General features: G+C 45.6%; 1 protein-coding gene across 1 annotated transcript in view; it reads left to right on the plus strand.

Moving 5' to 3' along the window:
- LOC146207040 (E3 ubiquitin-protein ligase KCMF1-like) overlaps positions 1-15,632 on the plus strand; it is a 78,115-nt gene extending 62,483 nt beyond the window's left edge. Inside the window, exon 7 of the mRNA XM_084593506.1 lies at positions 15,268-15,632. Coding sequence (XP_084449632.1) covers positions 15,268-15,511 — 244 coding nt within the window. The 3' untranslated portion in view covers positions 15,512-15,632. The remainder of the gene's footprint in view (positions 1-15,267) is intronic.
- The last annotated feature ends 10,400 nt before the right edge of the window (positions 15,633-26,032 follow it).

Genomic DNA, 26,032 nt, shown 5'->3' on the forward strand with positions numbered 1-26,032 from the left:
CTAGAAAAGTATACTTGCCAAAGGACGTTTCCAATACGTGGAGGTGCTGACGCTTCGCTTTCGTTGAGTTAAAATCACCGCTTGAGCCAGCATCGTTTCTTGGGGAGGTTTGCTCTTTGCATAGACCGATCCCACCGACCGATTTGCGCATGCGCCAGTTTTCAGGAAGTTGCACTACCGCCATGTTTGTTGTAGTCTGCTGGTCAGCGCGCGCACATGCGACTACACTCTCCGCAATCTCCGCTTCACAGGGACTCAACGCATACTTCCCATACCTCACTTTCGAGAAAAGTTCGTTGTCATTATTACAGCGACTGTTGATGCAAAGCAAGCGGTCAAGGGGCCTTAATTTTTGTTCAACCAGTAGCCTCATTCAGTTGTGAGGAGCTTGTCGGAAATAATCAAGGGCTGCGTACAAAAAATCGTATTACGGTAATTTATGGTTCTGGTAATTGGTGGTTGATTGGTGTATGATAGGCGATGGCAAAATAAAGAAATTGTTTTAATTGATGAATTCAAGAAAATAAAATGAATAAATTGGATAAAGAGGGGTTCAATGGTGTCAAAATGCTCAGAAATAAAAGCCGGTGCATGATGTTGCTAACAGAGATTTTAGATTATGTAATTAATTATTTAGTGAACTAATTGAAAAAATGAGAAATTAGAAAAAGGTGTTTCAAAGTTGACAAAATGGTCGCAATCAAAAGCCAGTGTTTGATCTAATATAGAAAATTGAAAGTGTATTTGCTCAAATAATTGAAGTAACAAAAACAAAAAGTGGGGTTCAAATGTGCTAAATTTCGTAACACGAAAAGTCAATGCTTGATATACTAATCAAGAAAATTTGGAGGGGGGAAACTGACCAATTATTTATTCAAAATACAGAAAAAACATTATGAAGATGGGTCAAATACACAAAATGAAAGTAAATGCTTGATGACGATAATGAAAAAATTAAAGCATAAAAGTGGCCAAATAAATATCTCAATGCTTGTATGAAATGAAAAAGTGCACTTCGCGATGTCAAACTGATTTAGACACCTTTGAACCACCTTTTCTGATAACAAGATTTTCAATTCAATTACTTTTGATCAATTACGTGCTCTAAATTTTGTCATTTAGCACCCTTTAGCATTGACTTTTCATCCCGGGCATTTTGACACCTTTGAACGCCCTTTTTTGGATTTTGACTTCTTTCAATTATTTCAGTTAATTAACCAATTACACACTTTAAATTTTCTTATTTAGTATCATCACTCGTTGGCTTTTTATTTCGAGCATTTGACACCTTTCAACCCCCTTCTTCTAATTCTTCATTTTTGAAATATTTTAATTACTTAATAGATCAGTTACACAGTAAATTTTCTAATGGCATGATCAAGCAATGGCTTTAAAGTACAAACAATTTTGACACCTTTGATGCCCCGTTTTTTATTTTTTATTTTCAATTTAATTACACATTATAAATTTTCATAAACAGAACCATCTAGCACTGGCCTTTCATTCAGATAATAGGAGACACAAGTTTTCATTTTTCAAATATTTCAACTAATTAAGTGGCAAATTACACTAAATTTTCTAAGCATCATCTATTGTCTTTTCATCTGAGCATTTTGAGACTATAGAACGATCCATTTTCCAATTTCTTTTTTTCCTTATTTAATCAATTAATCACATTGATTCCATTAGCTCATCGTCGCCTATCAAATACCAATCAATTATGAATCAGTAGAAGGACAAATTACCAGCGTAAGGATTTTACGCAGCGCTCCTTATTTCCGACATACGGTGCCGACAACTATTACTTCTACTACTACAACAATGCCGACGGCTTATCGGCCGAACGAGCTGTATAAGCTATTGCATAAATACATAAAACTAGAGTAATATATGTGCTGTGTGCTGTTACAGCGCCCAGGAACGAAACAGATGAATTTTTCCAATTCACTAAGGCCTACACACGAACTAAAAATCGTATGGAAACATGGCGCGCAGGCTGTCCGGGCGGCTGGAGCAGCCAATTGACTACATGTACCAGCATGCACGCGACAGCGGTGGCATCGTGAAACTGGCCGGTGGGATCGGTCAAACATATAGGCCATGACACCAAGATCCTCCGGGTAATCGTCCATGTGTTCCATCGTCATATAAGAAGCAAACCAGCAGCATCAAACCACCGTGCACCGCGCTTCATGTGCAGCGGCAGTGACCGCGCCGGGCCGACCGAGCAAACACCTTTGTTGACATCACGAGATGCTCAACCAATCACAGGAGGCAGCGCGGCGCGCGAGCTGGCCCGCGGCTGCTGCTGGAATTTTCGCCAAAATAAAATATGTTTGCACTTTCCTTTACCTAATTTCGATGAGAAATTCGAATTCCGAGGGGGGGAAATAGTAAAGTGCACCTCTTCACTCAATTTTTCTGGGAAACCTTTCAGCATCCCTTTAAATGGGGAGGCTACCCTTGAACACAAACTTTTTTATTTCTTCAGATATTTGAATGAACATCGCAGAGTGGGCTCGTAGTACAAACATCTGAAGAACTACCAAGTATCATGGAGCTGGGCTCATTGGTTCTCAAGTTAGAGTATATCAAGATGGTTTACATAGGTCCCTTGGGGCAGGCCTGGAGAATTTGCAAAACGTGCTGGCACTATGAAATTCGTTACGGTCATTCCTGGATAGTTGCCACAGGGCAGGACAATTCCCTTTTTCCAAATTTCCTCGCTGAAAAGTTTTAGCTTAGTCCCAAAATCAATGTTATTAATCAGACCTGCATTAACCAAATTTTAATTGTTTATCATTAATTTCAGACACAATGTCTTGAAAAAAAGAGATTGTCTGGCCCTCAGAAATTTATTGAGGAATGGAATAAAAGAAACCTCATAAAAATCTGATTAGCAGTTCCCGAGATACGGCTGTCCTAAGCAGCCACATTAGGCAAAAAAGTGATTCTGAGAAAACTGCTCTAGAAGGTTGAAAGAACGCAAACGTTTTTGTTTGTCAAGATATCTCAATGCAATTCTTAGGGCAGGCTCATAGCATGGACATTTGAATAACTATTAAGTTTCATAAAGCTGTGTAGGCTCGTTTTCAAGTTACAGAAGTATATAATATGGGTCACATGGGTCCAGGCCTGTAGAATTTGCGGAATGTGTTGGCATTGCGAAATTGATTAAGGTAATTTCTGGAGAGGTATCGCGGGGCAAGACTAAGGGCTTTTTTTTTTTTGTTTCCTTGTTTTCTAAGCTCCACTGTAATAGATGCTAGGACGCTGCAGCCGTCGATGCAGTCGTCGTCGGCGCGCCTCGCCATGAGGACGTTCCATGCACTAAACGCGTGCACGCAGTGCACTGAACGCATCTCGAGGCATCGTGAACGACCACGTAACGTTTAACACGTTGCTCGAAACTGTTCAGGGGGCACGACGAGAGATCATAAATCCAGCGATCACAAAAATGGCAAAAGACGAACGGAACGCACGAAGTACAGACAGCCAACAAGGACAGCAAAGAGCCGGAGCAGACGACGTGGGGAAGTAGCCGGCGGAGACAGGTGCGTCAGCGGGCACAGCAGGCAATAGCAGTCGCCCGATCCCCCGCGTTCTCGCGGAGCGGGCGCTTTGCTCAATCGCAGCCTTGAATTCGAGCACGGAAAACTTGAAAGTTGCCACGAGGCTCCCAGTTGGAAGCAAGCCATGCCTCGACCACGCCGCCGTCGCCGCTGCCGAGGGTGGCAGAAGAAAGCGGAAGAATTCACAAACAAATCACGCGAAAAGCAAGGTGCCAGTGTGCTGTGCGATGTCAGTGCACGTTAAAGAACCCCAGGTGGTCGAAATTTCCGGAGTCCTCCACTACGGCGTCTCTCATAGCCTGAGTTGCTTTGGGACGTTAAACCCCACAAACCAACCAACAAACAAATCAAGACCAAGATGGCGGCGCTCAGGTCGGCGGGAGAGGAATGGCGTGCGCGCGAAGTTTGGGAATTTTCGGCGCTTGCTCGCTGCTCCGCGGCTGTCGCAGCTTGTCATATAATTAATTTCGAGTATTTCTACAGTGAGTTGGGCATTGATAATTACAGAAAGGCTAGTTTATAAGACATACTACTGGAATATATAATCTTCCAAAAATCAATTGTTTCGCAATTTTTCGGAATTCAAAGGTCGCATCCCCCTTTAACCCTTTCGCTGTCACGAGCGTACCGGTACGTTTTTGCACTCCCCCCCCAACAGTGTCACCTTGCGCGAAGCTGCCGCGCTTGGATAGGCTGCGCCATCTGCCAAATCTTTCTACAAGTTTGTATTTTCGCCCGTTTTGTGTTGATACGTATATACTGAAGAGTATGGAGAGACTGCGCCCACCCCCGCCACCTTCTTTGCTGGGAGGCACAGTCGCTCCGCGTGCGCTACTATATCGCGCTAAGTGATCTTGCGGCGCGCGTGTTTCGCGGCGTGTGCGTGCGGTTGCGGGTTCAAGGGTTGTTCTGCCATCTGCCGCAAGTTCGCAGGTTTTTATTTTTATTCTGCTGCTGTGTCTGCTACGACGCACGCGTCACATTCAGGGGGTCGCGCGGTTGCCTCTTCAATAGGTCGACACATGACTCTCTCTTGCCACGCCCTTTCTTGCGGCTAGCAGCAGCAAAGGAGGCCTCTTTCCATCACCTCCATATGCACGGATGGCTGCAGAGATTCAGTCTGTCAAGAAGTATCGAGCTGTTTTTTTCTAATATTATCCTCATTTACCTAATTTATAATCATGATGATAATGATGATGATGTTGACACCTGCAGAAATGTGCATATTCCGTTGACTATGTTATTTCTATAGCAATCATAATAAAAAAATCTCTATGATCGCTCCCTGATATGCTCGTTTCCTGAAACTAAGCCGACACTGGGGGGGTGCGTCACGGCCAGAAACGGTTAAGTGATAGGTTATTCAAGTACTCCGGTCGAAAATTCGTCAGTGTAGTAGTTGTAGTCCGCACTTCGGAAATAATTGGGGGCAAGGGGGCCTGAGTAAAAAAAAAATCGTACTGTGGTAACCCTTAGTTCTAGTGATTGATGACCGATTGGTTTGTGATAGATGATAGTGAGTTAACGAAATCACTGTAGCTAGCTCAACGGGGAATTAAAGGAATTGAAAAAAATATGAAAAAGAGGGTTCAATGGTGTCAGGATGCTCAGAATGAAAGCCAATGCTCTATGATGCTAATTGAGTAAATTTCAGTGTGCAATTAATCAAATAATTGAAATAGTTGAAAAACTTAAAATGCGTTAAGAGGTATACTGCTCAGAATAGAAAGAGAATGTTAGCAGGTGTTTAGTATCGATAAGTAAAAATTGTAAAAATAAAGAAAAATGAAAAGTGACAAGCATTGTCTGTATGTGCGAAATGCTATAGCGTCTTAACAGCGGAGCGTTAGTGTCCCCCTTATTTTCTGACATGAGCTAGGTAGGTTGCCTTGGAGCCGAGTGTGTGCTCGCTATGCTCACTCCTTTTTCATCGCATTCCGTACAGATGAACGTTTTCCTCATCATTATTGTTTTGAGCAATAGCACACACGCCACCCCGAAAAAAATTTTGTGAGGCGTACGTGTGAATTAGCCTCTGACAGTTGATGCCATCTGAACCCGAGGCTTGAGGCAATTAAAAGACTTCCTTATAAAGGATGGACACACCTCCTGTTATTGGGATATATTTTAACCTGCCGTTCCTGGTGTAGACAGATGTATAATATAGATGATTAGGTCATATGCTAGAAAATACATGTGCCTGAGGGACCATGCCGCCACTAGATTTTGACCACTTCTTCGGTGAACATATGTTTGTAGAATTTAGCAATATATCCTGTTCCCAGAAGTGTATGCTGCACATGCTTCATGTTGTTCGCAACAATTTGGCTCTTCGGGGTTCCGTTGTCTCCCAGTTGCAAGACAAACGGCCATTTGGCAGCGGAGAGAAGTGTCCTCTCAGTTACGCCCGTGCCTGCTGGAATATTATGGCTCAAAACGCATTGTTTCCTCAGTCCTGACACATTCTTAAAAAGATAACTGAAAGACACCACCTACCCTCTGAATGGTTATTTTCAAAATTTTGCACTTGATAAACGTTCGGCAGCGCGTGGTACTTGTAAATAGATTAATAATTCATGGCCAATGACGGCGCCCACATTGAACTGCAGGGTAACATGTGCAGTACAGCTGAGGATTCGCAGACACTCACACAGAAAAGCAGGAAATTTGTAAGAAAAAAAGCTAAATTAGTGCACGCAGCTACTGCAGCACCGGTCGCGCTACCGTATCGGCGCGTAATCGGCGCGAAGCAAACTTCGACTGCAGCGCCATCTCACTGCCTAGGCGCAAAGTGCGGCCGCTTTTGGAGGTGCAGTTTCAGGACTAAAAAGAATCCATAAACGATGGGGAAAACCTACTCTGTCGATTTGCTTGGAGCACTTAGCATGCTCGTCGATGCTTGGAAGTCGGTGGCACCCACAACGCTGCGCAGTTGCTTCCGCCACGCGGGATTTGTGCTGAATGACGAGTCGGCTGCCTTGGACGAGGAGAGTGTCGTCGAGCAGCTGTCAGGCAGTGAGCAGCTCATTGACGACCTTCGCACTGCATGTGTCGAAATTCCACCGACCGCCTCGCTTCCGGAGTTCACAGACGTGGACTACGAGTTGGAACTGTGCGCTATGCTCACAGATGCAGAAATTATTCGCCAAGTGCTTGCGGAGTCTGAGAGCGACGACGACGATGACTCACCTGCAGCAGCGCAGCCGACGCAAGCTGAGCTCCATCATTGGTCAGAAAATTTTATATGGCCAGCTTCGCCATATAAGAATAGCATTGCTCCACCGTTGAGTTCTTTCTGAATTCGGTGGTGTAAAGTTTATTCAAATTGCACTACAGAAACATAATGAAAAATTCCGTAAGGTCAATCATGTTAACAAAAGACATGTAGCTGAGGCAATTCCATTTGAAATTTCGACACTCGCAGAAAATTTTGGCTGGAATCTTTGGCGGGAAATTTTATTTGTTTCTTATCCGTTTCTCTACTAATGGCGCATTCGGTTGGGGGGACGAGAGCAGAGGTGCCGAGCGAGGGTGTGTCTGTCCTCCCACGGAAACGCTCTCTGCATGTCGAGAGCAGTGCGCCACGATCGTGTGACCGCACTTCTCTCCCCAGCATTCTCCACCTGCCTGCAGCGGCGGCAGTTGCAACCCGAGGAGAGACCAGTGCTCTTTGTAGAACCGCCTGTTTTCTATGCCTTTGTTCTCACAGCGCGGCGATCTACCTCCTTTGGCCCTTTCGACGCCAGTAGCAACTCTTAAACATGCATACAGCACCTGAGCAATGCTTTCCGCTCGCCGAGCGCCGACGCTTTGCAGCCGGCATTTTGATGCCTCGTTTACACTTGAGCATTCGGCGGAGCGAGCAAGCGAAATCCGCTGCCGCCGACACGCTCCTTCGTTAACAATTCTGAGCCAACATATCGCCGCAATCAGAACACCATCAAGAAGGCTGACAAACTTTATTCAAGTGGTCCTTACAATGGCATAACCTTCGATCATGCTGTCTGACAGCTGCTTTATAAGAAGTCTATGGCTACATACCAATTATCAAGAAGAAGTGCATAAACTTTGTGCAGAAATGCGTGGGATGCACAATGTGGTCGTGAAACAGAGAGGTTCTGGGGGGTGGGGGAAGGAAAGCTTACAGGAGATGTAATTTCTAAGTTGAGCGCCTACTATGCATGGGCTTTGAAGTCGCACACTGGTGATGTGGAGGCCACACAGAGGGCTGTCACATCTCACGATGTCACCTACAACCACAGCTTCTGTCCAACTTGGTGCAAGCAGAATGCCATAGAGATGAAACCATGTTTGCGACGCTTTGTTGCCTGTCTGAGAGGCTTTCTAACGAGAGGCTTCTGTCCAACAAATGTTTGCATTCAATGATATGGGCAGCAGGCTGCTGTGGTGCAGGAGAACTGCTGCATGCATTCCGAAAGAACTGAGTCTGACCTCCAGCCCCCAGCCAATCAAAGGAAAGGTGCATGTGCAAAGAAGCACAAATCTACAGAAAATGTGCAGCGCAAACCACCATGTAAATGCTAGTAAGCAATCAGACTACATTCCAGGAGACTATTTGCAACTTTCCAAGGTCACTGGATGGCTAATTTTTCAAGTTTTCTTTAATAAACATCACTCTGCTTGCTTTTCTCATTTTTCTCAGAATGGAAATTTTTTACTCTGAGCAAATTTCAAAGTAGCATATCTGAGCATCCACAGCTGAGAGAACCATAATTCTCATCTTTTTCTTTTTTTTTTTTTAGCAGCATTTAGCTAGGTGATACAAGCAAGCAATGTTGGGAGGTTTTTTAATTGAGACTTAGAAGTTTTTTTTTTATTATCTAGTTGTTAAGTGCAGGCTAGCCAACTCCTTGTGCAAATTTCATTGTGCTGTAAAATCATTAATAATGTAAAATTAAAGGTTTCCGACATTCTTTAATAACACATCAAGGCAGAACAGCTCAAGCTACACAGGGACGCTGTGTGTGTCTCGTCTTCCTTTCTTGTCCCTGTGTAGCTTGCGCTCTTCTGCCTTGATCATATGTCTAACCATGTGTCATTTATGAGAATTTGTGTTTTACTTTTCTCTGTATTGTTATTGTGAACAATAGGCTGCTAATTAATTGTACCTTGAGAACTAATTGCATATCAACAAAAGTAATCATTTTTGAAATTAGTTCAAATGCGATCTGTCTTTTTCAAAAGGCCGCTCTGTGCATGTGCGCCTCTCCCCTGGTTGAAAACAAACCACCAACCCCAGCTGTGCATGCGCAGTTCTTGGCCTCTGCAATCGGCACAGCCGGAGCCGATCTCGGAGGCCATGTGTAATTGATATTCGTGACAAGCGTATGCGATAGATGGCGGTGGCTGTCAAGGATACACACCGTTATTTCACTGGCGGCTGCATCTCCCAATGAAGTTTTCAACCAGTAGCAGACGAATTTTCAACCACTGCCAGAGAGCACCACATTTTGTGAAAAATGCAGAGTTCGTTGAGTTTGATGGAGGAATAAAAAATTATCCAGAAGAAGTCTTCCCCCCTTTAATGTTTTGAAAGTTGATTGCATTTCCTCAGCGTCAATAACCCAATCGTAGGTGAACCTGATTTTATCATATTTCCTAATAATTTGACCAGGAAACCCTCGCTTGTGACCACACGGTGAAGAAGGGGTCATTGTTGCACTGTCTCAAAAGCACATGACTGTTGCCCAGAGAACACTCCTTATGGTCGGCCACCGCTGTTTTGTTTTTATTGCTTTGCGCGGGGTCCTGTATTCGCTGCTGGCTCCCAAACGTAGAGGTTTGTCACATTTTTACTGAGGCCTACAACATGCAAGTGAAGGCTGTGTTAAGACTCACTGGTTCGCTCTTGTGGTTGCCCGACCCGAACACAGGTTTAACAGTGCCTTGTAGCATTTCTGCGAGGGTTTAATGCATAATTACAAGTCACACGTGCGAAAAATATCGCGCTTATTGCTGCTGTGCGCAGCATTCAGGCACTAGCCTATATAAGGAGTGCATCCCATCTCGCCCGCAGTGCTCTTTCTTGTTTATTGTTAAGCATTTTGGCAGCCAGCTCCGATCGAAAGACATACTTCTGAATTTCGACATGCTTAGGAACGCATACACGATAGCAATGCAAGCTCCATCTCTCCAACTTAGCCACGGCTGTAATCAGTGGTGTACATGCACAAAATATAAAAGCCTCATACATTGAAATGTATTCATATGCTGTCACGTAGTAATGATAGCAGTTCAGAACTGAGGTAAATGGCCGTTTCCAAAAAAAAACTTCTTTTTTTATATGCTTGCTCCCACAAAGAAACATGCAATCGGCGGCGCCAACAGCAACAAAGTGTTTAGCGGTCGTCGAATAACTGAATGCCTGCCACTTGGCCGTGCTCAGTTTAAAATTGACTCCATTGAGTCAAGATACCAAAATCAATTACAATAATCTGGAGCAATGTGGAAGCAGTGAGGCTTTGCTTCGATCAGTCAAGATAACTCTGGAATCATGTCGCAATGTGATGAAGCCTCTCCTAGATTTTGGTCGGGGATAAACAATGCAACTGCGCTGCAATATACTAGAAAAGGCACAAATGGGAGCTGTCGATGTCCACTGGCAGGGCATGTAGCATGCAGAGTTGCTATCAAGGCTTTGATTTTTATTCCAGTGAAAAAAAAAAAAAAATCATCTTGGGACCAACATGTGATTTTGTCATCGGTAAATACCGTGAAATATTTTCGCAATACAGTAAAACCTCGTTACAAGAGACACTCAAGGGACCGAAAAAGTTGTCTCTTGTAAGCAAGGTCTCTTGTAACCAAAAATTCTAAAAGCACTGTTGATCAGTAGACTGCACTTCAGCATATAAATGCATTCACACGCATTTAACAGGAAATTGTTCAAGAAAGCTTAAAAAGTTATTCATACTAGTATGTATTTTTGTGAATGCAGATTGTATTCCTTCCCAAATTCTGAAGGTAAAGCACTTCACTTTGCAAGCCTTCCTGTTGCTCTAATACCTTTGCTCTACATGCTTGTCACCCTCACATGCTGACACTTTTCCTCTGAAATGGCCTCGTATTCATCCTCTATGGCACATGTGGAATTTACTTAGCGAGAATTGCACAGTGTGTAAGCTCTTCGGGGAGCACACAAGATCCACATCTACAGATACGAATTTTTCAAAAGATTCTGGTACCTCGCCAGTCTCCTGGATGCTCGCCCAAGCTTCATCTTCAAGGAAACTTTCCACAGTATCCATATATGGGCCCACTTACATAGTCATCACATTTAAAGCCTGCTTGTATGAAACGGGTTTTCACAGCTTCACTTCTCAGGCCATTCCAAACACCTGAAAATACCTGAACAGCAAACTTTGCATCAATTACTATTGTACAGCCTTGTTGCCTGTCGAGCAACAGGTGTTCTACCAACCTTGTTTTGTACAGCACATTGACAGAGTGCATAATGCCTTAGTCTATTGGTTGAAGGTAGGGTGCAGAATTGGAGGGAAAAAACTTTGGTGGCTTGAGCACAAGAGCTTTGGTGCTGCAAGAAGCATTGTCCACAAAGAGAAACACATCAGGATTCTGAGCTTTCATCTTGTAATCAAATTTTAACAGCGATAGTTAAAAATTCTGGATGTCATTCATGCATTTTGATTTGCTTCGTAGGTGGCAGTAATGCGATGCCAGTGGCTGAAACAACGGGGCCGTTTTGACTTTCTAATCATGGGGAAGCACTCCTTCTCAGTTCCTTACGTATAAAATAAAAAGGATGCTGATATGGAACAGAATTTAGCTAAGGGAATCTGAAGTGCATCATTTATGAGTTGGTACGCTTCAGCTGCATTGTATGAGCACACCTGAGTTGTGTCTCATCTAAATAGTCAAGAATTTATTCCAGGGACCTGAAAAAGTTGCCCTAGGTAACCAAGTGTCTCTTGTAACCATGTTTCTTGTATGCAGTGTTGTTAACATGGCAAACATAGGAAAACCAACCAAACCATTTTCAAATGGCTCTTATAGCCGAGTGTCTCTTGTAACGACTTCAGTAGAGTTAGTTGTTGGGCTAGTTGGTATTCTAGATTTAAGGACATAGTTTTCAGCGCAAAGGCACGCGGCCAAAGGAAAGAAGAAAAAAGAAGACTATAGGGACGAACACAGCACTGTGTTCGTCCCTATAGTCTTCCTTCTTTTTTCCAAATCTTGTAACGAGATTTAACTGTAGCTGCAAGCTTCAGGTAGGGCAGCCTTTCAAAGGTACAACTTTCCCGTTAACTGAGAACTTATCATAGTGGACGATCTCCATGATGCTTAAATGTTTTTTACAAAGTCAAATCAGAAAGCCACCAACTTCTTTTTGATGGATGGCTTGTCTCTACGTTTGTCATTGTTCGGCATCAGACAAGAAAGTGACACCTTTTCGTCTCATGCTCCCATAGCTTCAGCGACAGCGCACCACAAGCTGAGAACATTATTCACAAAACTAAATAGCTTTACGAAAACAAGTGCACTCGCATACTTATACCCCAGTCACACGGGAAAGTTTAGTGACACTTTCACGAAGTGCACTTACATAGGAAGAGTGACACTTTTGGTGCTCGCTGTCACATGGCAAAATCAAGTGTCATTTTGAAATTACGGCAGTGCCGATGCGGATGCTGCAGCCCTATGTGGAAAGTAATTAGTTTTCACGAAAATACCTTAAAATTCAATTTTATTGCAAGCAGAATTACCCCAAGCTAATACTCAGATTATTTGTGCATTTGAGTACAGTAAAAGCTCGTTAATTCGAACTTCACGGGACCGGGAAAAAAGTTCGAATTATCCGATGTTCGATTTATCGAATGGCCTCGAAAAAACTGACCAAAACCATTTGTACTACGGTAAATGTACCGTATTTAGTCGCGTAACGAACTCGCTCGCATAATGAACCCACCCAGCCCCGATTTGTGCCTACGAATCTGAAAAAAAAAATAATAAAGGCGCCAGTCGTTAGCGCGTCCCTCTGTTCCGTGCCTTCACGGTCCACAACACATTTCTTGGCAGTGCGCCAAGATGCTGCGCGGCGATAACGGCGTGTTTATCTTTTGACTTCAGCTCCGGCAGGGGGGAGGAAAGCGAACTTGGCCAGCGCTTATCCGTTCGCTTTATCATGCTATGAGCGACTCTACTGCCACTCTAATCATCGGAGCGAACGGTGCTAAAATCTGGCGTCATGATCGCGGCTGACTCGCGTGCTTCCGTTGACGACTGATGGGTGGAAGGATGGATGGCTATCGCAAAAAAAAAAAAAAAGTTTAACCCATAGTGCCCGTCCGAGATCATAGCCTTTTATGGGCATTGGCTGGGACCGCGCCGCCGACAGTACTTATCCCTATTTCCAAATTAACAGGGTTGGAATTAACGAGTATTTAGTTGCGAGCTACGGAGGTTGCGCAGAAGCAAGAGCAGGCAGCCGCCGCCGCGCGGCCATGCACTGACCTTGCCGCGGCCGCGCCCCCTCCCTCCAACGCCGGTCATGGCGCCATTTAAGTTTTACCCACTCTTCCATGGTTTTACTTGGTTCCTTATTCTGTCCCCGTTTTGGACGTGCGCAGCCTCTAATTATGCCTGCGGATCGCAGAGGTGTTTCTTTACCCTTTTTTTTTTTTTTTTTTTTTCGCGTGATGTGCGCCCAGACGCGGCGGCGCGTAGTTCGAATTATCCGTAGCGGAACCGACCCGCGTTCGAATTAACGGGCTTTTTTATACACAGATCTCTATGGAGCTTGGCCGGACCAAGTAGTGTAGTTCGAATTATCCGAAAATTCGAATTATCGAGGTTCGAATTAACGAGCTTTCACTGTACATGGTTTTACGCTACTAACTGCGGTTATTGTGAACATAGCTTTGCGACTTTGATTTGCATCGTTAATAGAGAAAATGCCGGTAGCGCCTACGTATGGAACAGAGTCACCGGTTCGAGCGCGAAAAGTGCACGAGTTGTATGATTCAGAGTAGCGTGCATTTTTCACACGAAATCATGTCTGACGGCGCTTCTATGCAGCCTAAAATGTCCAGCTGCGCAGCACCCACGCACAGCAGCATATCATCACGTCTTCACAGCGTTTGCTTGGCATGTAGTTGTAACACAACGTCGAAAAATGTCCAGTTTCCGCAGCATCACGAAAGTAGGCGAGAAGTTCGCAGCGTTCACAGCACCGGATGCTACTAGCTTTCCGCTGTACGCCGCCCGTGAGCGCCCGTGAACGGCAGAGCGCGCGGGGCAAGTAGCGCTTGGCCGTGCGCTCCTCCGTGCTCGTCGCTAGGACTATAATTTGTTTCGCATGGAAGTATCATTGGGCAACGTTTTCATATGGCCAGCTTAATGGGATATATGGCTCACTTGTGGCACTGCCTTGAGAGAAATGAGAATAATGAGAGAAATGTGCAATTCAAATCAATGGCTCCTTAGGAGCGTGGCTAGCGTATACGTGTACTACAAGGGTGAGCTGCGCCACGCCGCCGGCAACTATGGCTATGAAGTAGTGAGCAGAAATTTGCTTGTATCGCAGCAATTACTCCTGCTAGCGACTCGGTACGGGTCAACGATCCCCAAGAAGGATTAATTTCTGACATTGCTTTACTCCAGGGATTATTATTTACGGGAAAGACTAATTCTCGCACACTTTTCTGACGCCGGTGACAGCGGGGCCGGATGCGCCGTAAAGGTGCTAGCTTAGAGCTGGCGGCACTGGCGGCTTGCGAGAGCAAAAGCGGTGCTGTCTTCGGCCGGCGCTTGAGCGAAATGCTGCCGTGTCAAGTGACGACTTTCTAGAGATTGAGTTACAAATAACTCCAACTTCATTGATGCAGCTTGAGATACTGCATACAATCGAGGTGCAGCAGCAGACGAACGCCTTCGCCTTAGCGCAAGTACTGAGAGCGAGGGTAGCTATTCAAGTGTATGCATAGTTTTTAGTTCGTGACAGCTTAAATCCCTTGCTTATTAATAGAAACGCTCATAAATTTACAATAAACATTTCAAAACATTGTAATTCTAAAAAAATGTATGAGTGATATGTCACTGCCCTGCTGTCGAGACTACACACTCGCCTGCCGGACAAAGTGTAGTGAGTTCGCCAAACTCACTTCACGCCGAGTGTGTTCGGCAGCGAGTGTCATTAAAGTTCATCGTGTGACACGATGCGAATGACACTAAAGGCGAGTGCACTCGTTGAAAGTGACACTAAACTTGCTCGTCTGACTCAGGTATTAGACAGTACACTAGTAAAAGCAAAAACGTTACAACCGCAGTTCTATTGCTTTCCTCACAGACGGCCACTGACTGACCGCTTGGAGCAGTGTACGAAGCTCTCCCTGTGAGCGACTGAGAAGTTTCATGACTATAAAGCGGTATTGAATTACTCTGGCGCAGTTTATGAGTGCCTAGGTAATGCGACTACATTATGCAAGTGGTTCTAGTTTTCTTGTTGAAAAACCGTTCATTTGTAGCACTTGGGTAGATTCATGTCTTCACACAGGGCTTTAAAGTAGGGAGGCAACTTCTGGAAAGTATTCACCTTTCAGCATCTCAAAATATACGCCTGTTTCTTTCAGGGGGTAATTCAGGCATTCAAATATGACGTCCTTTTACTGAGTGCCTGGAACAAGCATACAGCGGATGTATTGTGAATGAAATGCAGGTGTGTGGAACCAAGCCTCCTTGAGTCTGAGCAGCATGCCCTTGAGCTGGAGCGTGCCGACCGGAGTCTGTTTGCCCAAGAGCTGCTGCTGACGACCCTGGCGGAGCGGCTGCACTGGGGCGCCCCCTGGCCGCAGCAGGGTGCACCAGCGCATTCCCCATGGGGCCAGCCGGGCCAACTATCGCCGTCACACCGAAAAGTGGTGCGCGTGCTGGATGAGCGGAACAAACTGAAGGAGCACTGAGAGTGCTGCTGGTCCCCCCCTTTTTTTTGCTGGCTACTTTTGAGGGGTGTATTTATTCTGCTGCAGGAGTGCTTGGCCTCATGGATAACTAGATGGATGACAATAAAATGTTTGCAACTGATTAGGGCTGATGTGCAACGCTCAAGCAGTGTGCTGCCACAGAATTTTCTTGAATTGATGGTATCTTGCAGCCAGTAAATGCGAGTTCTGTGCAGTTGCTAGGTCGAAGCTACGATTGCTGTAATCATGAGACTGCTGCAAATGTGTATGGCTAGGCTGTGACAAATTTCATAGAATCAAGTTTGTCCCCTTCAGTGGCTTGTTGGTGCTCAGTTGCAAGGTTGTGTTATCATTACACATTCTTGGATTTCGACTTTTTTTTTTTTGGTAGGGTTTAACATCCCAAAACTGCTTGGAACATGCACATACTCTTTTAGCCGCTATTGAAAGCGACCGGGGTCCAACTCCAGTTCAGCAGCTGAGTAGCCACTGCAACAGGGCTTGTCATGTTGATAAATATTTTGAGGTCACTTGCAGTATGTATAGGATGAACCCATTGCAGCCAACTTCTCTGGAACAGGTAACGGGACAGAAAAATTATTTGTTGCCGGAGCTTATGCAGGCTAACATAAGCTCCTGTGATCTCTGTTGGGCATCTATCAGTTCGAGAAGGAAAACGTGCCACTGCTAAACATGGCCACACGGGCTGTCCCGAGAGACATTAGACACACAGACGTTAACAGTAAAATATTTGCCGAAGAATATGCACCCCACCCATCACCAGGGCAACAAAATATGAAGGCCAACTAGACTTGCTAACCCAAAGACCAGAGACGTGGCGAATGCGTCTGTACGCACCAAGTTCTCAGAAATAGCTCAAGAGGCAGCGATCGCCCTGGTGAACCTGGCCATGGGCATCGTCAAATTTGTTGCAGCTTAGCAGGTCGAGGATTTTGGTGAAAATACCCAGATGGGCCCTTTCAGAAATAAGTGAACGAAATACAACCCTCTGCATGGGCAAGAAAATCACCGTGGTGAAAATTATCGCTGCTGTGGAGCAGCGTACACCCTTGTTAAAGCGGGGGAATCGACACAACTGTAGTGGTTGGCTTTCCCCAAAGCTCCGTCCGCTGCAGCTTTGACGCCATTTTATAGCCAATCCGGATGAAATTGCACGAATTTGTTCAGTTTTTTATGCTGATTTCAAATATGCAGCATTTTCCCCTCTAAGTCAGTTAGGTCCATATATAAGCAATATTAGTCACTAATTACAGTCGAACCCGGATATATCGAACTCGAAGGGGATCGCGAAATAGTTCGATATATCAATAATTCGATATTCAGAAATCTGCTTGTGACGGCACTTACGATGCGGAAAAGCTATACCATATTTGTTGCGTAATCAACCCACTCGCATAATAAACCCACCCTCCATTTTTTAAACTCGAAAAAAATGGAAAAAGAAAAAAAAAAAAAACTTTAAGGCCAGCTCGCTCACATGCAAGCGATTGAGTGATTTCAGCAACGAGTGGCAGCGACAGGGCAAAAAATTTCCAACTTGTTGGAACTGCGTCCCTCTCGCCGCTCGAGCCACCGCGGCAGCTCAAAACAAGGTTTCTGTGTCGCCGCGGCAGAAATCGCCAGCGTTTTCGCTTGCATGTCGATAGCGCTCGCCACTCCGTTTCGGTCGTCTCATCCACAGCTCATTTCTTGGCAGCGTGCCAAGATGCTGCGCAGCAGGAAAAAAAAAGCAAGTTTATCTAACGTGTTTATCTTATCCATGTTTAGCCAAAGTGAACTTGGCAGAGTGAGGATGCAGGAGTAGTGATAGCTTGATTGCACAAGCCTGGGGGCGGGCGTAGCCTCTGCCACAAAATCATTAGAAAGCGTGATAGCTGCAAATGCTGTTTGAAACGAAAAATGCTATAAGCCGGTGTCATGATCGCAGCTGACCGCGTGCTTTCGGCGATTCATGCATGCAAAGATAAACGACTCCCGCAAAAAAAGAAAAAAAAAACATATTTTACGCTATGCCGCGCTTACAGCACAACGATTAGAATGAACGACCCCGCAAAAAAAAAAAAAAAAAAAGAAATCTGCCGCTGCTTAACGTCCGCAGGCGCCATAGCCACGCCAGCCACCACGCGCAGAGGGTTCGTAACATTCGCTGGAGAAAGCGTCCGACGTTCTGTCTGAAAACGGGCTGAGCTGGCTTGGCGCATGCGTAACGCATGCTACTGCGAACGAAGGCCAGGAGAGAGGAAGGAGAGAGATAGCTCGGCAAAAGAATGGGCACACCCTTGCGCTTCGTTCTATCGCGTTTTTCCGTTCCCACCGGCTCTCTCTGGTTTGTCCACGCGCATAGCTTGCAAACGTCACATGCTGGCGCGCGGGAAATGATAACCGCAGATGCTAGCGCCTTTGGGGAATGGGCGCGGCGCTGCCTTAGATCAGCCGTCACCGAACTGTCCCCTCTCATTCCTTCCACGCTTGACTTGAAAACGTTGCGCGGCAAACGGCTGAGGGAGATGCGATCATCTTTGGGGAAGGCACACTTTCTGGGGCGTGATGCGGAGTTCCCGGTGAAATTGAGTTCAATATATGACGCGGCTTTCCTATACTTCTACATGGGATTTTCAAGAGGATATTTCGCGAGTTCGATATAACCAAAATTTGATATATCCGGGTTCGACTGTAGTACCTCCGTGAGAAAAAATTTGACTCATTTTTAATGCACAGCAGCATAGTTGAATGGTGAAAGTGCAATGATCAAAACAGTTTTCCCATTTCACCCTTATTAGCAATTTTACTTTGAATATCATCACTCCAGTTGGGACCATTATGCTTCAACTTTGAAACAAATTTTTGAAGGTTAACGGAAGAATTTTTCTGCTTTGACCATTGCACTCATCACACTTTCAGCTTCCTGTAGCAAGAGAAAGTATGTCTCTATCTCTTCTAGATTCAGAGATGTCCAACTAAAACAGCCAAATTTTGCATTGTGAGAAAATGAGAACAAACTAGGTATAATTTATTCAGAATTTCAAGATGACGTATTCACATGTATCCTGTGGGATAAGCACCAGACATGTAGTCTTACTGCTTGTTCTGGCCTGAGTGACGCTGATGCATGTTTTTCAGCCGAGGCATGCTTGCGTACAGACTGCTGTTGAACACCTTTTCAGTCATCCTTCTGATGTTGTGGAGACCTGGGCCCGTATTCCGAGTTTGCGTCGTTATCCAAGTGTCGCTATCTCGCGTGACCTCAAGTCATCTGGTTGGTCGAAACGCCGGAACATGATGTTGCCGCCTCTTCCGGTTGCGTAGTGGCAACACCCAGTTCCGGCGTTTCGACCAATCAGATGGCTCGAGCTCACATGAGATAGTGACACTTTGATAACGACGCAAACTCTGAATACGGGCCCTGGGTTCATACTGATCTCACTGAGTATTTGGGTTTGCATGGCTCGTGCAGCAAAACGTTCACTGCAAACGGATTTTGGCTGCCTCGCACAAGACCGACTGAATTTAAGACCTGCACATATAGCACTGCTCCCTAGCCTTCGCTGCTAGGGAAAGAACACTATGGACAGCCTGGCGCTACCATAATAAAAGTGGTGTTTCTCATTAGTTTACTTCGCACACATATTAGTTTTGTCACTTTTCTACCAAGATCATTTATTCATCTACAAGCGTTTCGGGGTAGCTCGGCTGGAAGCGCTGATTGGCCCAAAATATACGACGTCACAATGTTGTGGTTCACGTGATATTTTATGACGTCATGTCCGGTTGTGGGGTACACGTGTTTTCTCTGGGACTCAATTTTTGCACATCAACTGGGGAGGATCACGTGACAAGGGTGCCGTAGAATCTGTCATGGAACATATTGCCAATCTGTTCCTCCTTGCCTTCTCAACACTCTTTTTAACTTTTTCTCTCTATGCCTTTTCCCCACTGCTTTTGACCGGTTGGGAGAGTAGGGGAGTAAGCACATCATTGCCCTCTGCACGCTTTTCTTTGGCGATTTTGTTTTTGTCACTAGCGACGGGCGCTGTGGGCTGTAGTTCTGCATGCTCTTTTGGTTTTCCTTTACTTTTTTCCCTCCTTTTCTAACTGCCGCAGATGGCCAGCCTCGAGACTCGGGGCTATCGCGCTCTTCTTCCCTCCCCCTTAAAAATTGGCAGTGGCTTAGCTCAGTTTTGCCAGGATATACATAGCGTGAGGTACTGATCTTGGTTAAACTTTGTCTCTTAGGTCTCCATTGTTACACCTCTGGCTATTCCAGTTTTCTTGGTTAAGCTTTATCAATTATCTTGGTTCTCCACGACTACACCGCTGGTTACCCCCAGTACATGTAATCATGGTTAAATTAAAGACTGTAGTAGTAAATTGTTTATTTATTAATGCATTTCTTATGGTTCTTCTCAATTGCCACAAAGACTAAAGTAGCAGGCAGCCATTTCTGTGGCTCCAACACAGTACTTTGTTTCAGAAACTCTGCTTGACAACCTGCCATTGTAAACGAAAAAGCAAGTAAGCACGTAGACGTGCCACCGCTTTCTGACACTACTGTCTGCGCATGGTACTTCGTACATGGTCACTCAGTATGAAAGGGAACTATCAGTTTGCGCAAAAAGACTGTTCGTTTTCCTCTACTAAAGTCAAAAATTACTTTTGGGCATTAATTCATCTGTAAAATAGGAAAAACGTATGCTTGGCACATAGTATGAGGGAAGTTCAATGCACGGAAGTAAAGTCATAACTAGATGTGACGTCATTGTGCACTAGAATACTATCGGTATTCTAGTTCACTATAGTCATGGAGGAAGAAAAAAAACTAGGAGTGCTGTGGCAGAAAAGGGAAGCCTAGTTAAAAAAAATATAGGCACTGGCTATTTCAATGCACGGAAGTAACGTCATAGCAAAATGTGATGTCATAAACAAGAATTGACGTTCAGTTAGGTCAATTCGAAAGACGTCGTTGGTTTAGTGGCAGATTGCTGAAAATTGTTGTACTGTCTGTGCTATACTTCGTCTCACAAGATATCTGCAGCACTGCGAAAGGCAGGAGCACCCCAGTCCAATCGGGATCACGCGCATGTGCTCTTACGCGCCTCTCGCCCCCCAAAATTGGCGGGGGTGACAGTAGAGGCACAATTCTCTATTATAGTGCGCAGGGGGCGAGAGGCACTTAGAAGCATAATTGCGGGGCTCCTCTGCCTTTCGCAGTGCCGCAGATATCTTGCGAGACGAAGTATAGGGTGCCTAGTCCGTGCTCCATGCTGTGCTGCCTGCTGCTAATAAGACCTCGTCGACTCGATCGTGTTGCACCTTTTCTCCCTAGGCTTCTTGACCGTCACTGCATCGCATTTTATAATTTTTAGCATTGTTTATGGTCACTGCAGCACTTATTTCAAGCCCACATGGCAGGTTTGTTGTAATGCTCTTCATATTTGTGAGCCCACGCTTCTGCAGCCTCGCTGGACCTTTGTCACAGCAGTTCCTAGCTTGATTGGGGCCGTCGCTAAAAGCAGACCTACTGGAGAAGATACCAAAGTGCAGCTACTCAGTCACAGTCAGACATGGGCATCCTCACGAGGGTGAACCCTCATGAGGGCGTCCTCACCCTCACCTCGTGAGGATCTGACTCGGTGAGGTGAGGGCAAGGGAGGATCGCCGCTGAAAAATTTGTGAGGACGAGCGTGAGGGAGGGCAGGGGCGGTGAGGGGAGGGTGAGGGAGGGAAAGATAGAGTTTGAGGAGTGAGGGCAAATGTTCCACGAAAGGCGTAGTTTTGGCAGTAAGAAAAAACACGAGGCAACCCGAAAGACGAGTGACCACACACTTTCTCCTCCACTGGGCATGTACTGTATAGGAAACAGATGTAATGGAACGGGGCACATGCGCTCCAGCTATAGAGGAAGCAGGAACGAAAGCCACAAAATTGCTCCGGCGCTCGTGGTGAAGAAAAGTCTAAAAACGACCCTAGGAAGCTGCAGGGAGTCACCGAGAGGGATGTCACTGTTTCCAGCCACACAGAACGCGACGGGGCCGGCAAAATACACGACCACAGTTTCTAAATGCTAACGTTTCTTTGCCATTCAAGGAAAAACACGCCCAGAAAAAAAAAAAGTGCGTCCAAAATAGAGGAGGCGCGCAGAAGAAACGAACACAAAAGACCAAGGTGGGGTGATCTTATCTGCTGGAACCCTGCCACATGATTTTTTTTTTTTTCTCGTCCAGATAGCTTGCATGCGTCGACGCATGCGAAGTGTTTCTTGACAGTGTTACTTGACTGTTTGGTTAGCAAGGTTTTACACAAAACTTTCATAAGTTGTGTAAATTCGTAACAAAACCAAAAGGAAAGTAAACAAACAGCAGACACGTTCTAGCGCATATGAACAAGGACGAGAGAGATGTAGACAACACGAGCGCTACATCTCTCTCGTCCTTGTTCATATGCGCTAGAACGTGTCTGCAATGCATCAACTCGCCCAACAATCTGTGCTCTTAAACAAACAGCAGTGAATTTGTGCTGATAAGAGCTTCAATAAAATGAACCGCATTTCAATATCCAGTGCAATCTTTGTCATGTGTTTGGAGAAATAAGAAGTATTTTCTTATTTCTTTTACGATTTTTCGCTTTTTTGTGAATTTAAAAATCGTCAAATCGTGCAATATGTGCGGCTTGTAATTACAGCGCATTGTTGTTAACCTGTTGAAGCCTTGTACCGGAGTAAGGTTCTTTAATTTAGCATCTGTTCTGTATTCAGAATGCATTAGAATGCCCGACGATCGTAAGGCCATATGTTATCACAGACTCACGCATGAGGGGGGTATGACAATGCTGAACCAGGTTGAATTTTTTGTCGAATGCGCTTTCAGGTTGGGTGGGCAAGGGTGCTTGCAGTTCTTAGATATATGTGTAACTGTTTGCAAAATCAAAGCGGGCTGGAGGTATCAGCCCTGCTATAAAAAAGAAGGTATTTTAAGCCACCAGTTAGCTCATTCCAAGGTTCCTAAGAAGGGCATTGCTAAAAACTACCTGCATGCCGCTCGTGACATATCCTGCCAACATGAATTAAATGAAACGTATAGCATGGATGTCTGGCTGCAAACTGATCAGTGCAGGATTTCCCTCTGAGGTAGTCACCTCTGTTTTAGAGAACCTTGCAAAGGATGCTAGATTCAAGATTCGTTGTCATTTCATATTATATCAAATCTCCCACCGCTTAAAAAACGTTGCTCAGAAAGGTGACGTCCTGGTAGTCATCACTCATCACTGTACCCGAAAAACTGGCTGGCTTGTGCAATATGGTGCAAGGAAAGCACAAGCAGCTAGGGATGCAGCATCAAGCACTTAGGCAAGCTCGTCCCGAGGGAGAGTGCCGTCGTTTACCGTATACCGCTGTCCCGTGTCAGAAGCTACACAGAACAAATTGGCTGCTGCAGAAACGTCACACTTCAGGAGCTCCGCGCAAGAGTAGACGCACTGGAGGGGTGGAACTGGCCATCTATGTCGTCAGTGTCGTGGTTCTGCTCCAAAGGCGTGCGCCTCGATTCTGTGAAACAACAATCTTGAAGAAGTTTTTGTCCGAACTCAGCAGAAAAGTATACAAAGCGTACTACATTAGGATGGAATTCACCACTTGTGTTAGCAACTGAAGCCTCCGTCGCCTTATCCGATAACTTAAGGAGTCGCACTTACGGCAACGTGCCAGTGTTCTTATTTTGCCATTACTTTATTTGCCAAGATCAGCTTCACTGTAGGGGGGCACCACGTTTATGTCAGCTTTCAACAGTTTCTTATCCGAAGCATGGTTTCCTGTGCTTGGTACGTCACGATATAAAGCAAAAAAGTGATGTAGGTTAAATGCTGCACAATAGGGCAACCGCTGAACTGGAATTCTTAACTGATGCTAAGCAGGGTTTAGATTCGATGAAAGCTACAAAACATCAATTCACATTTGGTTGTAGAGGCCCGCACTGAGTGTTTTTGACCTATGAGATGAGAGGGTGACGTCGAAGTCAGCCCTCCAGGACGCTTGGACCTCGAGTATAGACCCGCTTCCCCAAAGCCACGCAGGTACATTCGTTGGGTTGAATTAAAACGGGCTGTAATTGTAGCTTACGACTTTATGAAAACGTTTTAATAAGAGTCCCTACATTTTCTTAACATAAAGATGACCAGCTGAGTTGAAGTACCATGCATTCTGCCAAGGCTAGATTCTCATCAGAGAGCACCTGTCTCACATACTGTTAAAACGTCTGCAGGTCTGAAGAAGAAGACATCGGGGAAGAAAGGTTCGAGGGTTTGCGTGATACCTGCTCTCGGACGCGGAACACTCCCACATTCACTCTAAGACTGACTAAATATTAATAAAGCAGACAGCTGAGATAAATGTAAACCCAATTCCGCGTAGTCATGGTATGTCCTGGGATCTCCAGCTGGTAGGTTGAAATTATGACAACACTGCTTTTTGTACACCTGATTGTGCTTAGCCATTTCTGCGGAAGGAAAGAGGCCTGCTCTCTCGTCGGATTTCCCGTGTTGTTGTGCAAGTGGTTGGTTGCTTCTCGTGAGAAGCAGTGGAATGATCAGCGAGAACCCTCCTACTTTTTCTGTCTTTTGCCAAACACGCATACATCGTGTGCGTGTTGCTAAGCAAACTAAAAACGAAGCAACGAACGCCACTACTCGTACTAGGCCGGGAAGACGTTCCATTCGGCGGGCTACAGCGTTTTAGAAGGCTGTAAGTCTGAACGTTGTCAGCTGGGGCGCACCTCAGCCTGCACGCCCGATAGCTTTGGTTGGCGGCGCTTCGTTTGAAGACCGCTTGGGAGGGCGACAGATAACGCACAAAGCAATCAGTGTGCGCCTGGCTTTTCACCCTATGGCAATGTGCCGACGACAGGCGCTACTCCCCCCACAGCGAGGGCAGCTGTCGTTAGGGAAGCTGTTCGAAAAAAAAAAACAAAAAAAAAAAACATCCGATCCGTGGGCAGACCACGCATGCTGGTGCATGGCTGGGCTCAAGAGGCGGCTGTTGCTGGTCTTATCTGATCTCCCTGAGGCACCGAGTGGAGACGTGTATGGACGTGGCAGCATTGCTCTCGGAAGGATACACACGCGTCCACCACCGTGCGTTCCTTTCCCACTCTGCCCAAAGAAAGGGTCTTCCTTCAGCCCAGTCTCAAAACAAAAAGAAAAGAAACAGCGAATGGCAAGAATGGCTTGGGAAGCCCTTCAGTTTGTGTTGCTGTGTCCATTCGATCAGACCACTCAAGTTGTTGACGCTTGTTGAAACAACACATTGGTGCGCTGTTGCAAATTCTATATGCTCAAAGACGTCCGTTTACTATGTGCGCGAATAAGTTTCCATTGCGGCAGTGTCCTCGGATATTTTTGGGAAATGCGCGAACCACGTGAATGGTGTGTACGACGTTATGCAGGTTCCAGGTGAGTTTCATTTGCCGCTCTTGCCTTCACAGTGCAGACAATCCCGGCTTTTGCATATGCGGGTTCTGTCCGGAATGAAGCAGACCAAGAGATGTGAACTTGACGTATATGTGTTTCGCCGCGAGGAGGAAAATAGCCTCGAAGCGGCGCGCGCGGTCGCTCCTCCTCTCCCCTTTCTCGCTGGTATGGTGGCTAGATGGGGAGGTGAGAGCATCGGCCGCCGCATCTTGCAGCGGTGGCGCTGTAGTCGGCACTTAGATCGCGCTCGCCCGATGCCCGCACTGCTGCCGCGCTTTCGTGAACAAGGTAGTTTTGCCGGTTGTGTGTTGTTTTTGCGTCGAGGAGCCTGTGTTTGACTCTGTGATTCTTGCACATCAGTTCAGGCGTTCAGTCGTGTCCGACTCTTCGTGACCCTATGGACCATGTCACGCCACGCTTTTTGGTCTCTCACTATCTTCCTAACATCACATAACTTCATCTGCAGTGCCTCGAGGATGCCATCTAACCATCGCGTTCGCTGCCTACCCCTTCTCCGGCGACCCTCAACCTTTCCCAACATCAAATCTTTCTCCAGCGACTCCTGTCTTCTCATCAGATGACCAAAGTAGCTGAGCTTTAACTTTAGAATTTGACCCTCCAATGAGCAGTCAAGGTTTATGGTCGACAATATCGAATGATTTGATTTTCTGGCAGTCCAAGGAAATCTCAAGAGTCTTCACCAGCACCACAATTCAAACGCGTCAATTCTTCGGCGGTCAGCCTTTTTCACAGTCCAACTCTCGCATCCATAAATCACAACTGGAAAGACCATAGCACGAGTTATACGGATCTTGTTTGGCAGACTAATGTCTCTGCTCTTTACTAGGCGGTCAAGGCTAACCATTGCTCTCTTTCCCAGAAGCAGGCGTCTCCTAATTTCATGGCTGCAGTCTCCTTCCGGGGTAATCTTGGAGCCCAAGAAGAGAAAATCTGTCACAGCTTCCACTTCTTGTCCATTGATGCTCCAGGACTTGATAGGGCAAGACGCCATGATCTTTGTCTTTTTAATATTCAGTTTAAGCC

The sequence above is a fragment of the Amblyomma maculatum genome, chromosome 1 (assembly GCF_055883805.1).
Source record: "Amblyomma maculatum isolate TAMU_Amacu chromosome 1, ASM5588380v1, whole genome shotgun sequence".
NCBI lineage: Eukaryota > Metazoa > Arthropoda > Arachnida > Ixodida > Ixodidae > Amblyomma > Amblyomma maculatum.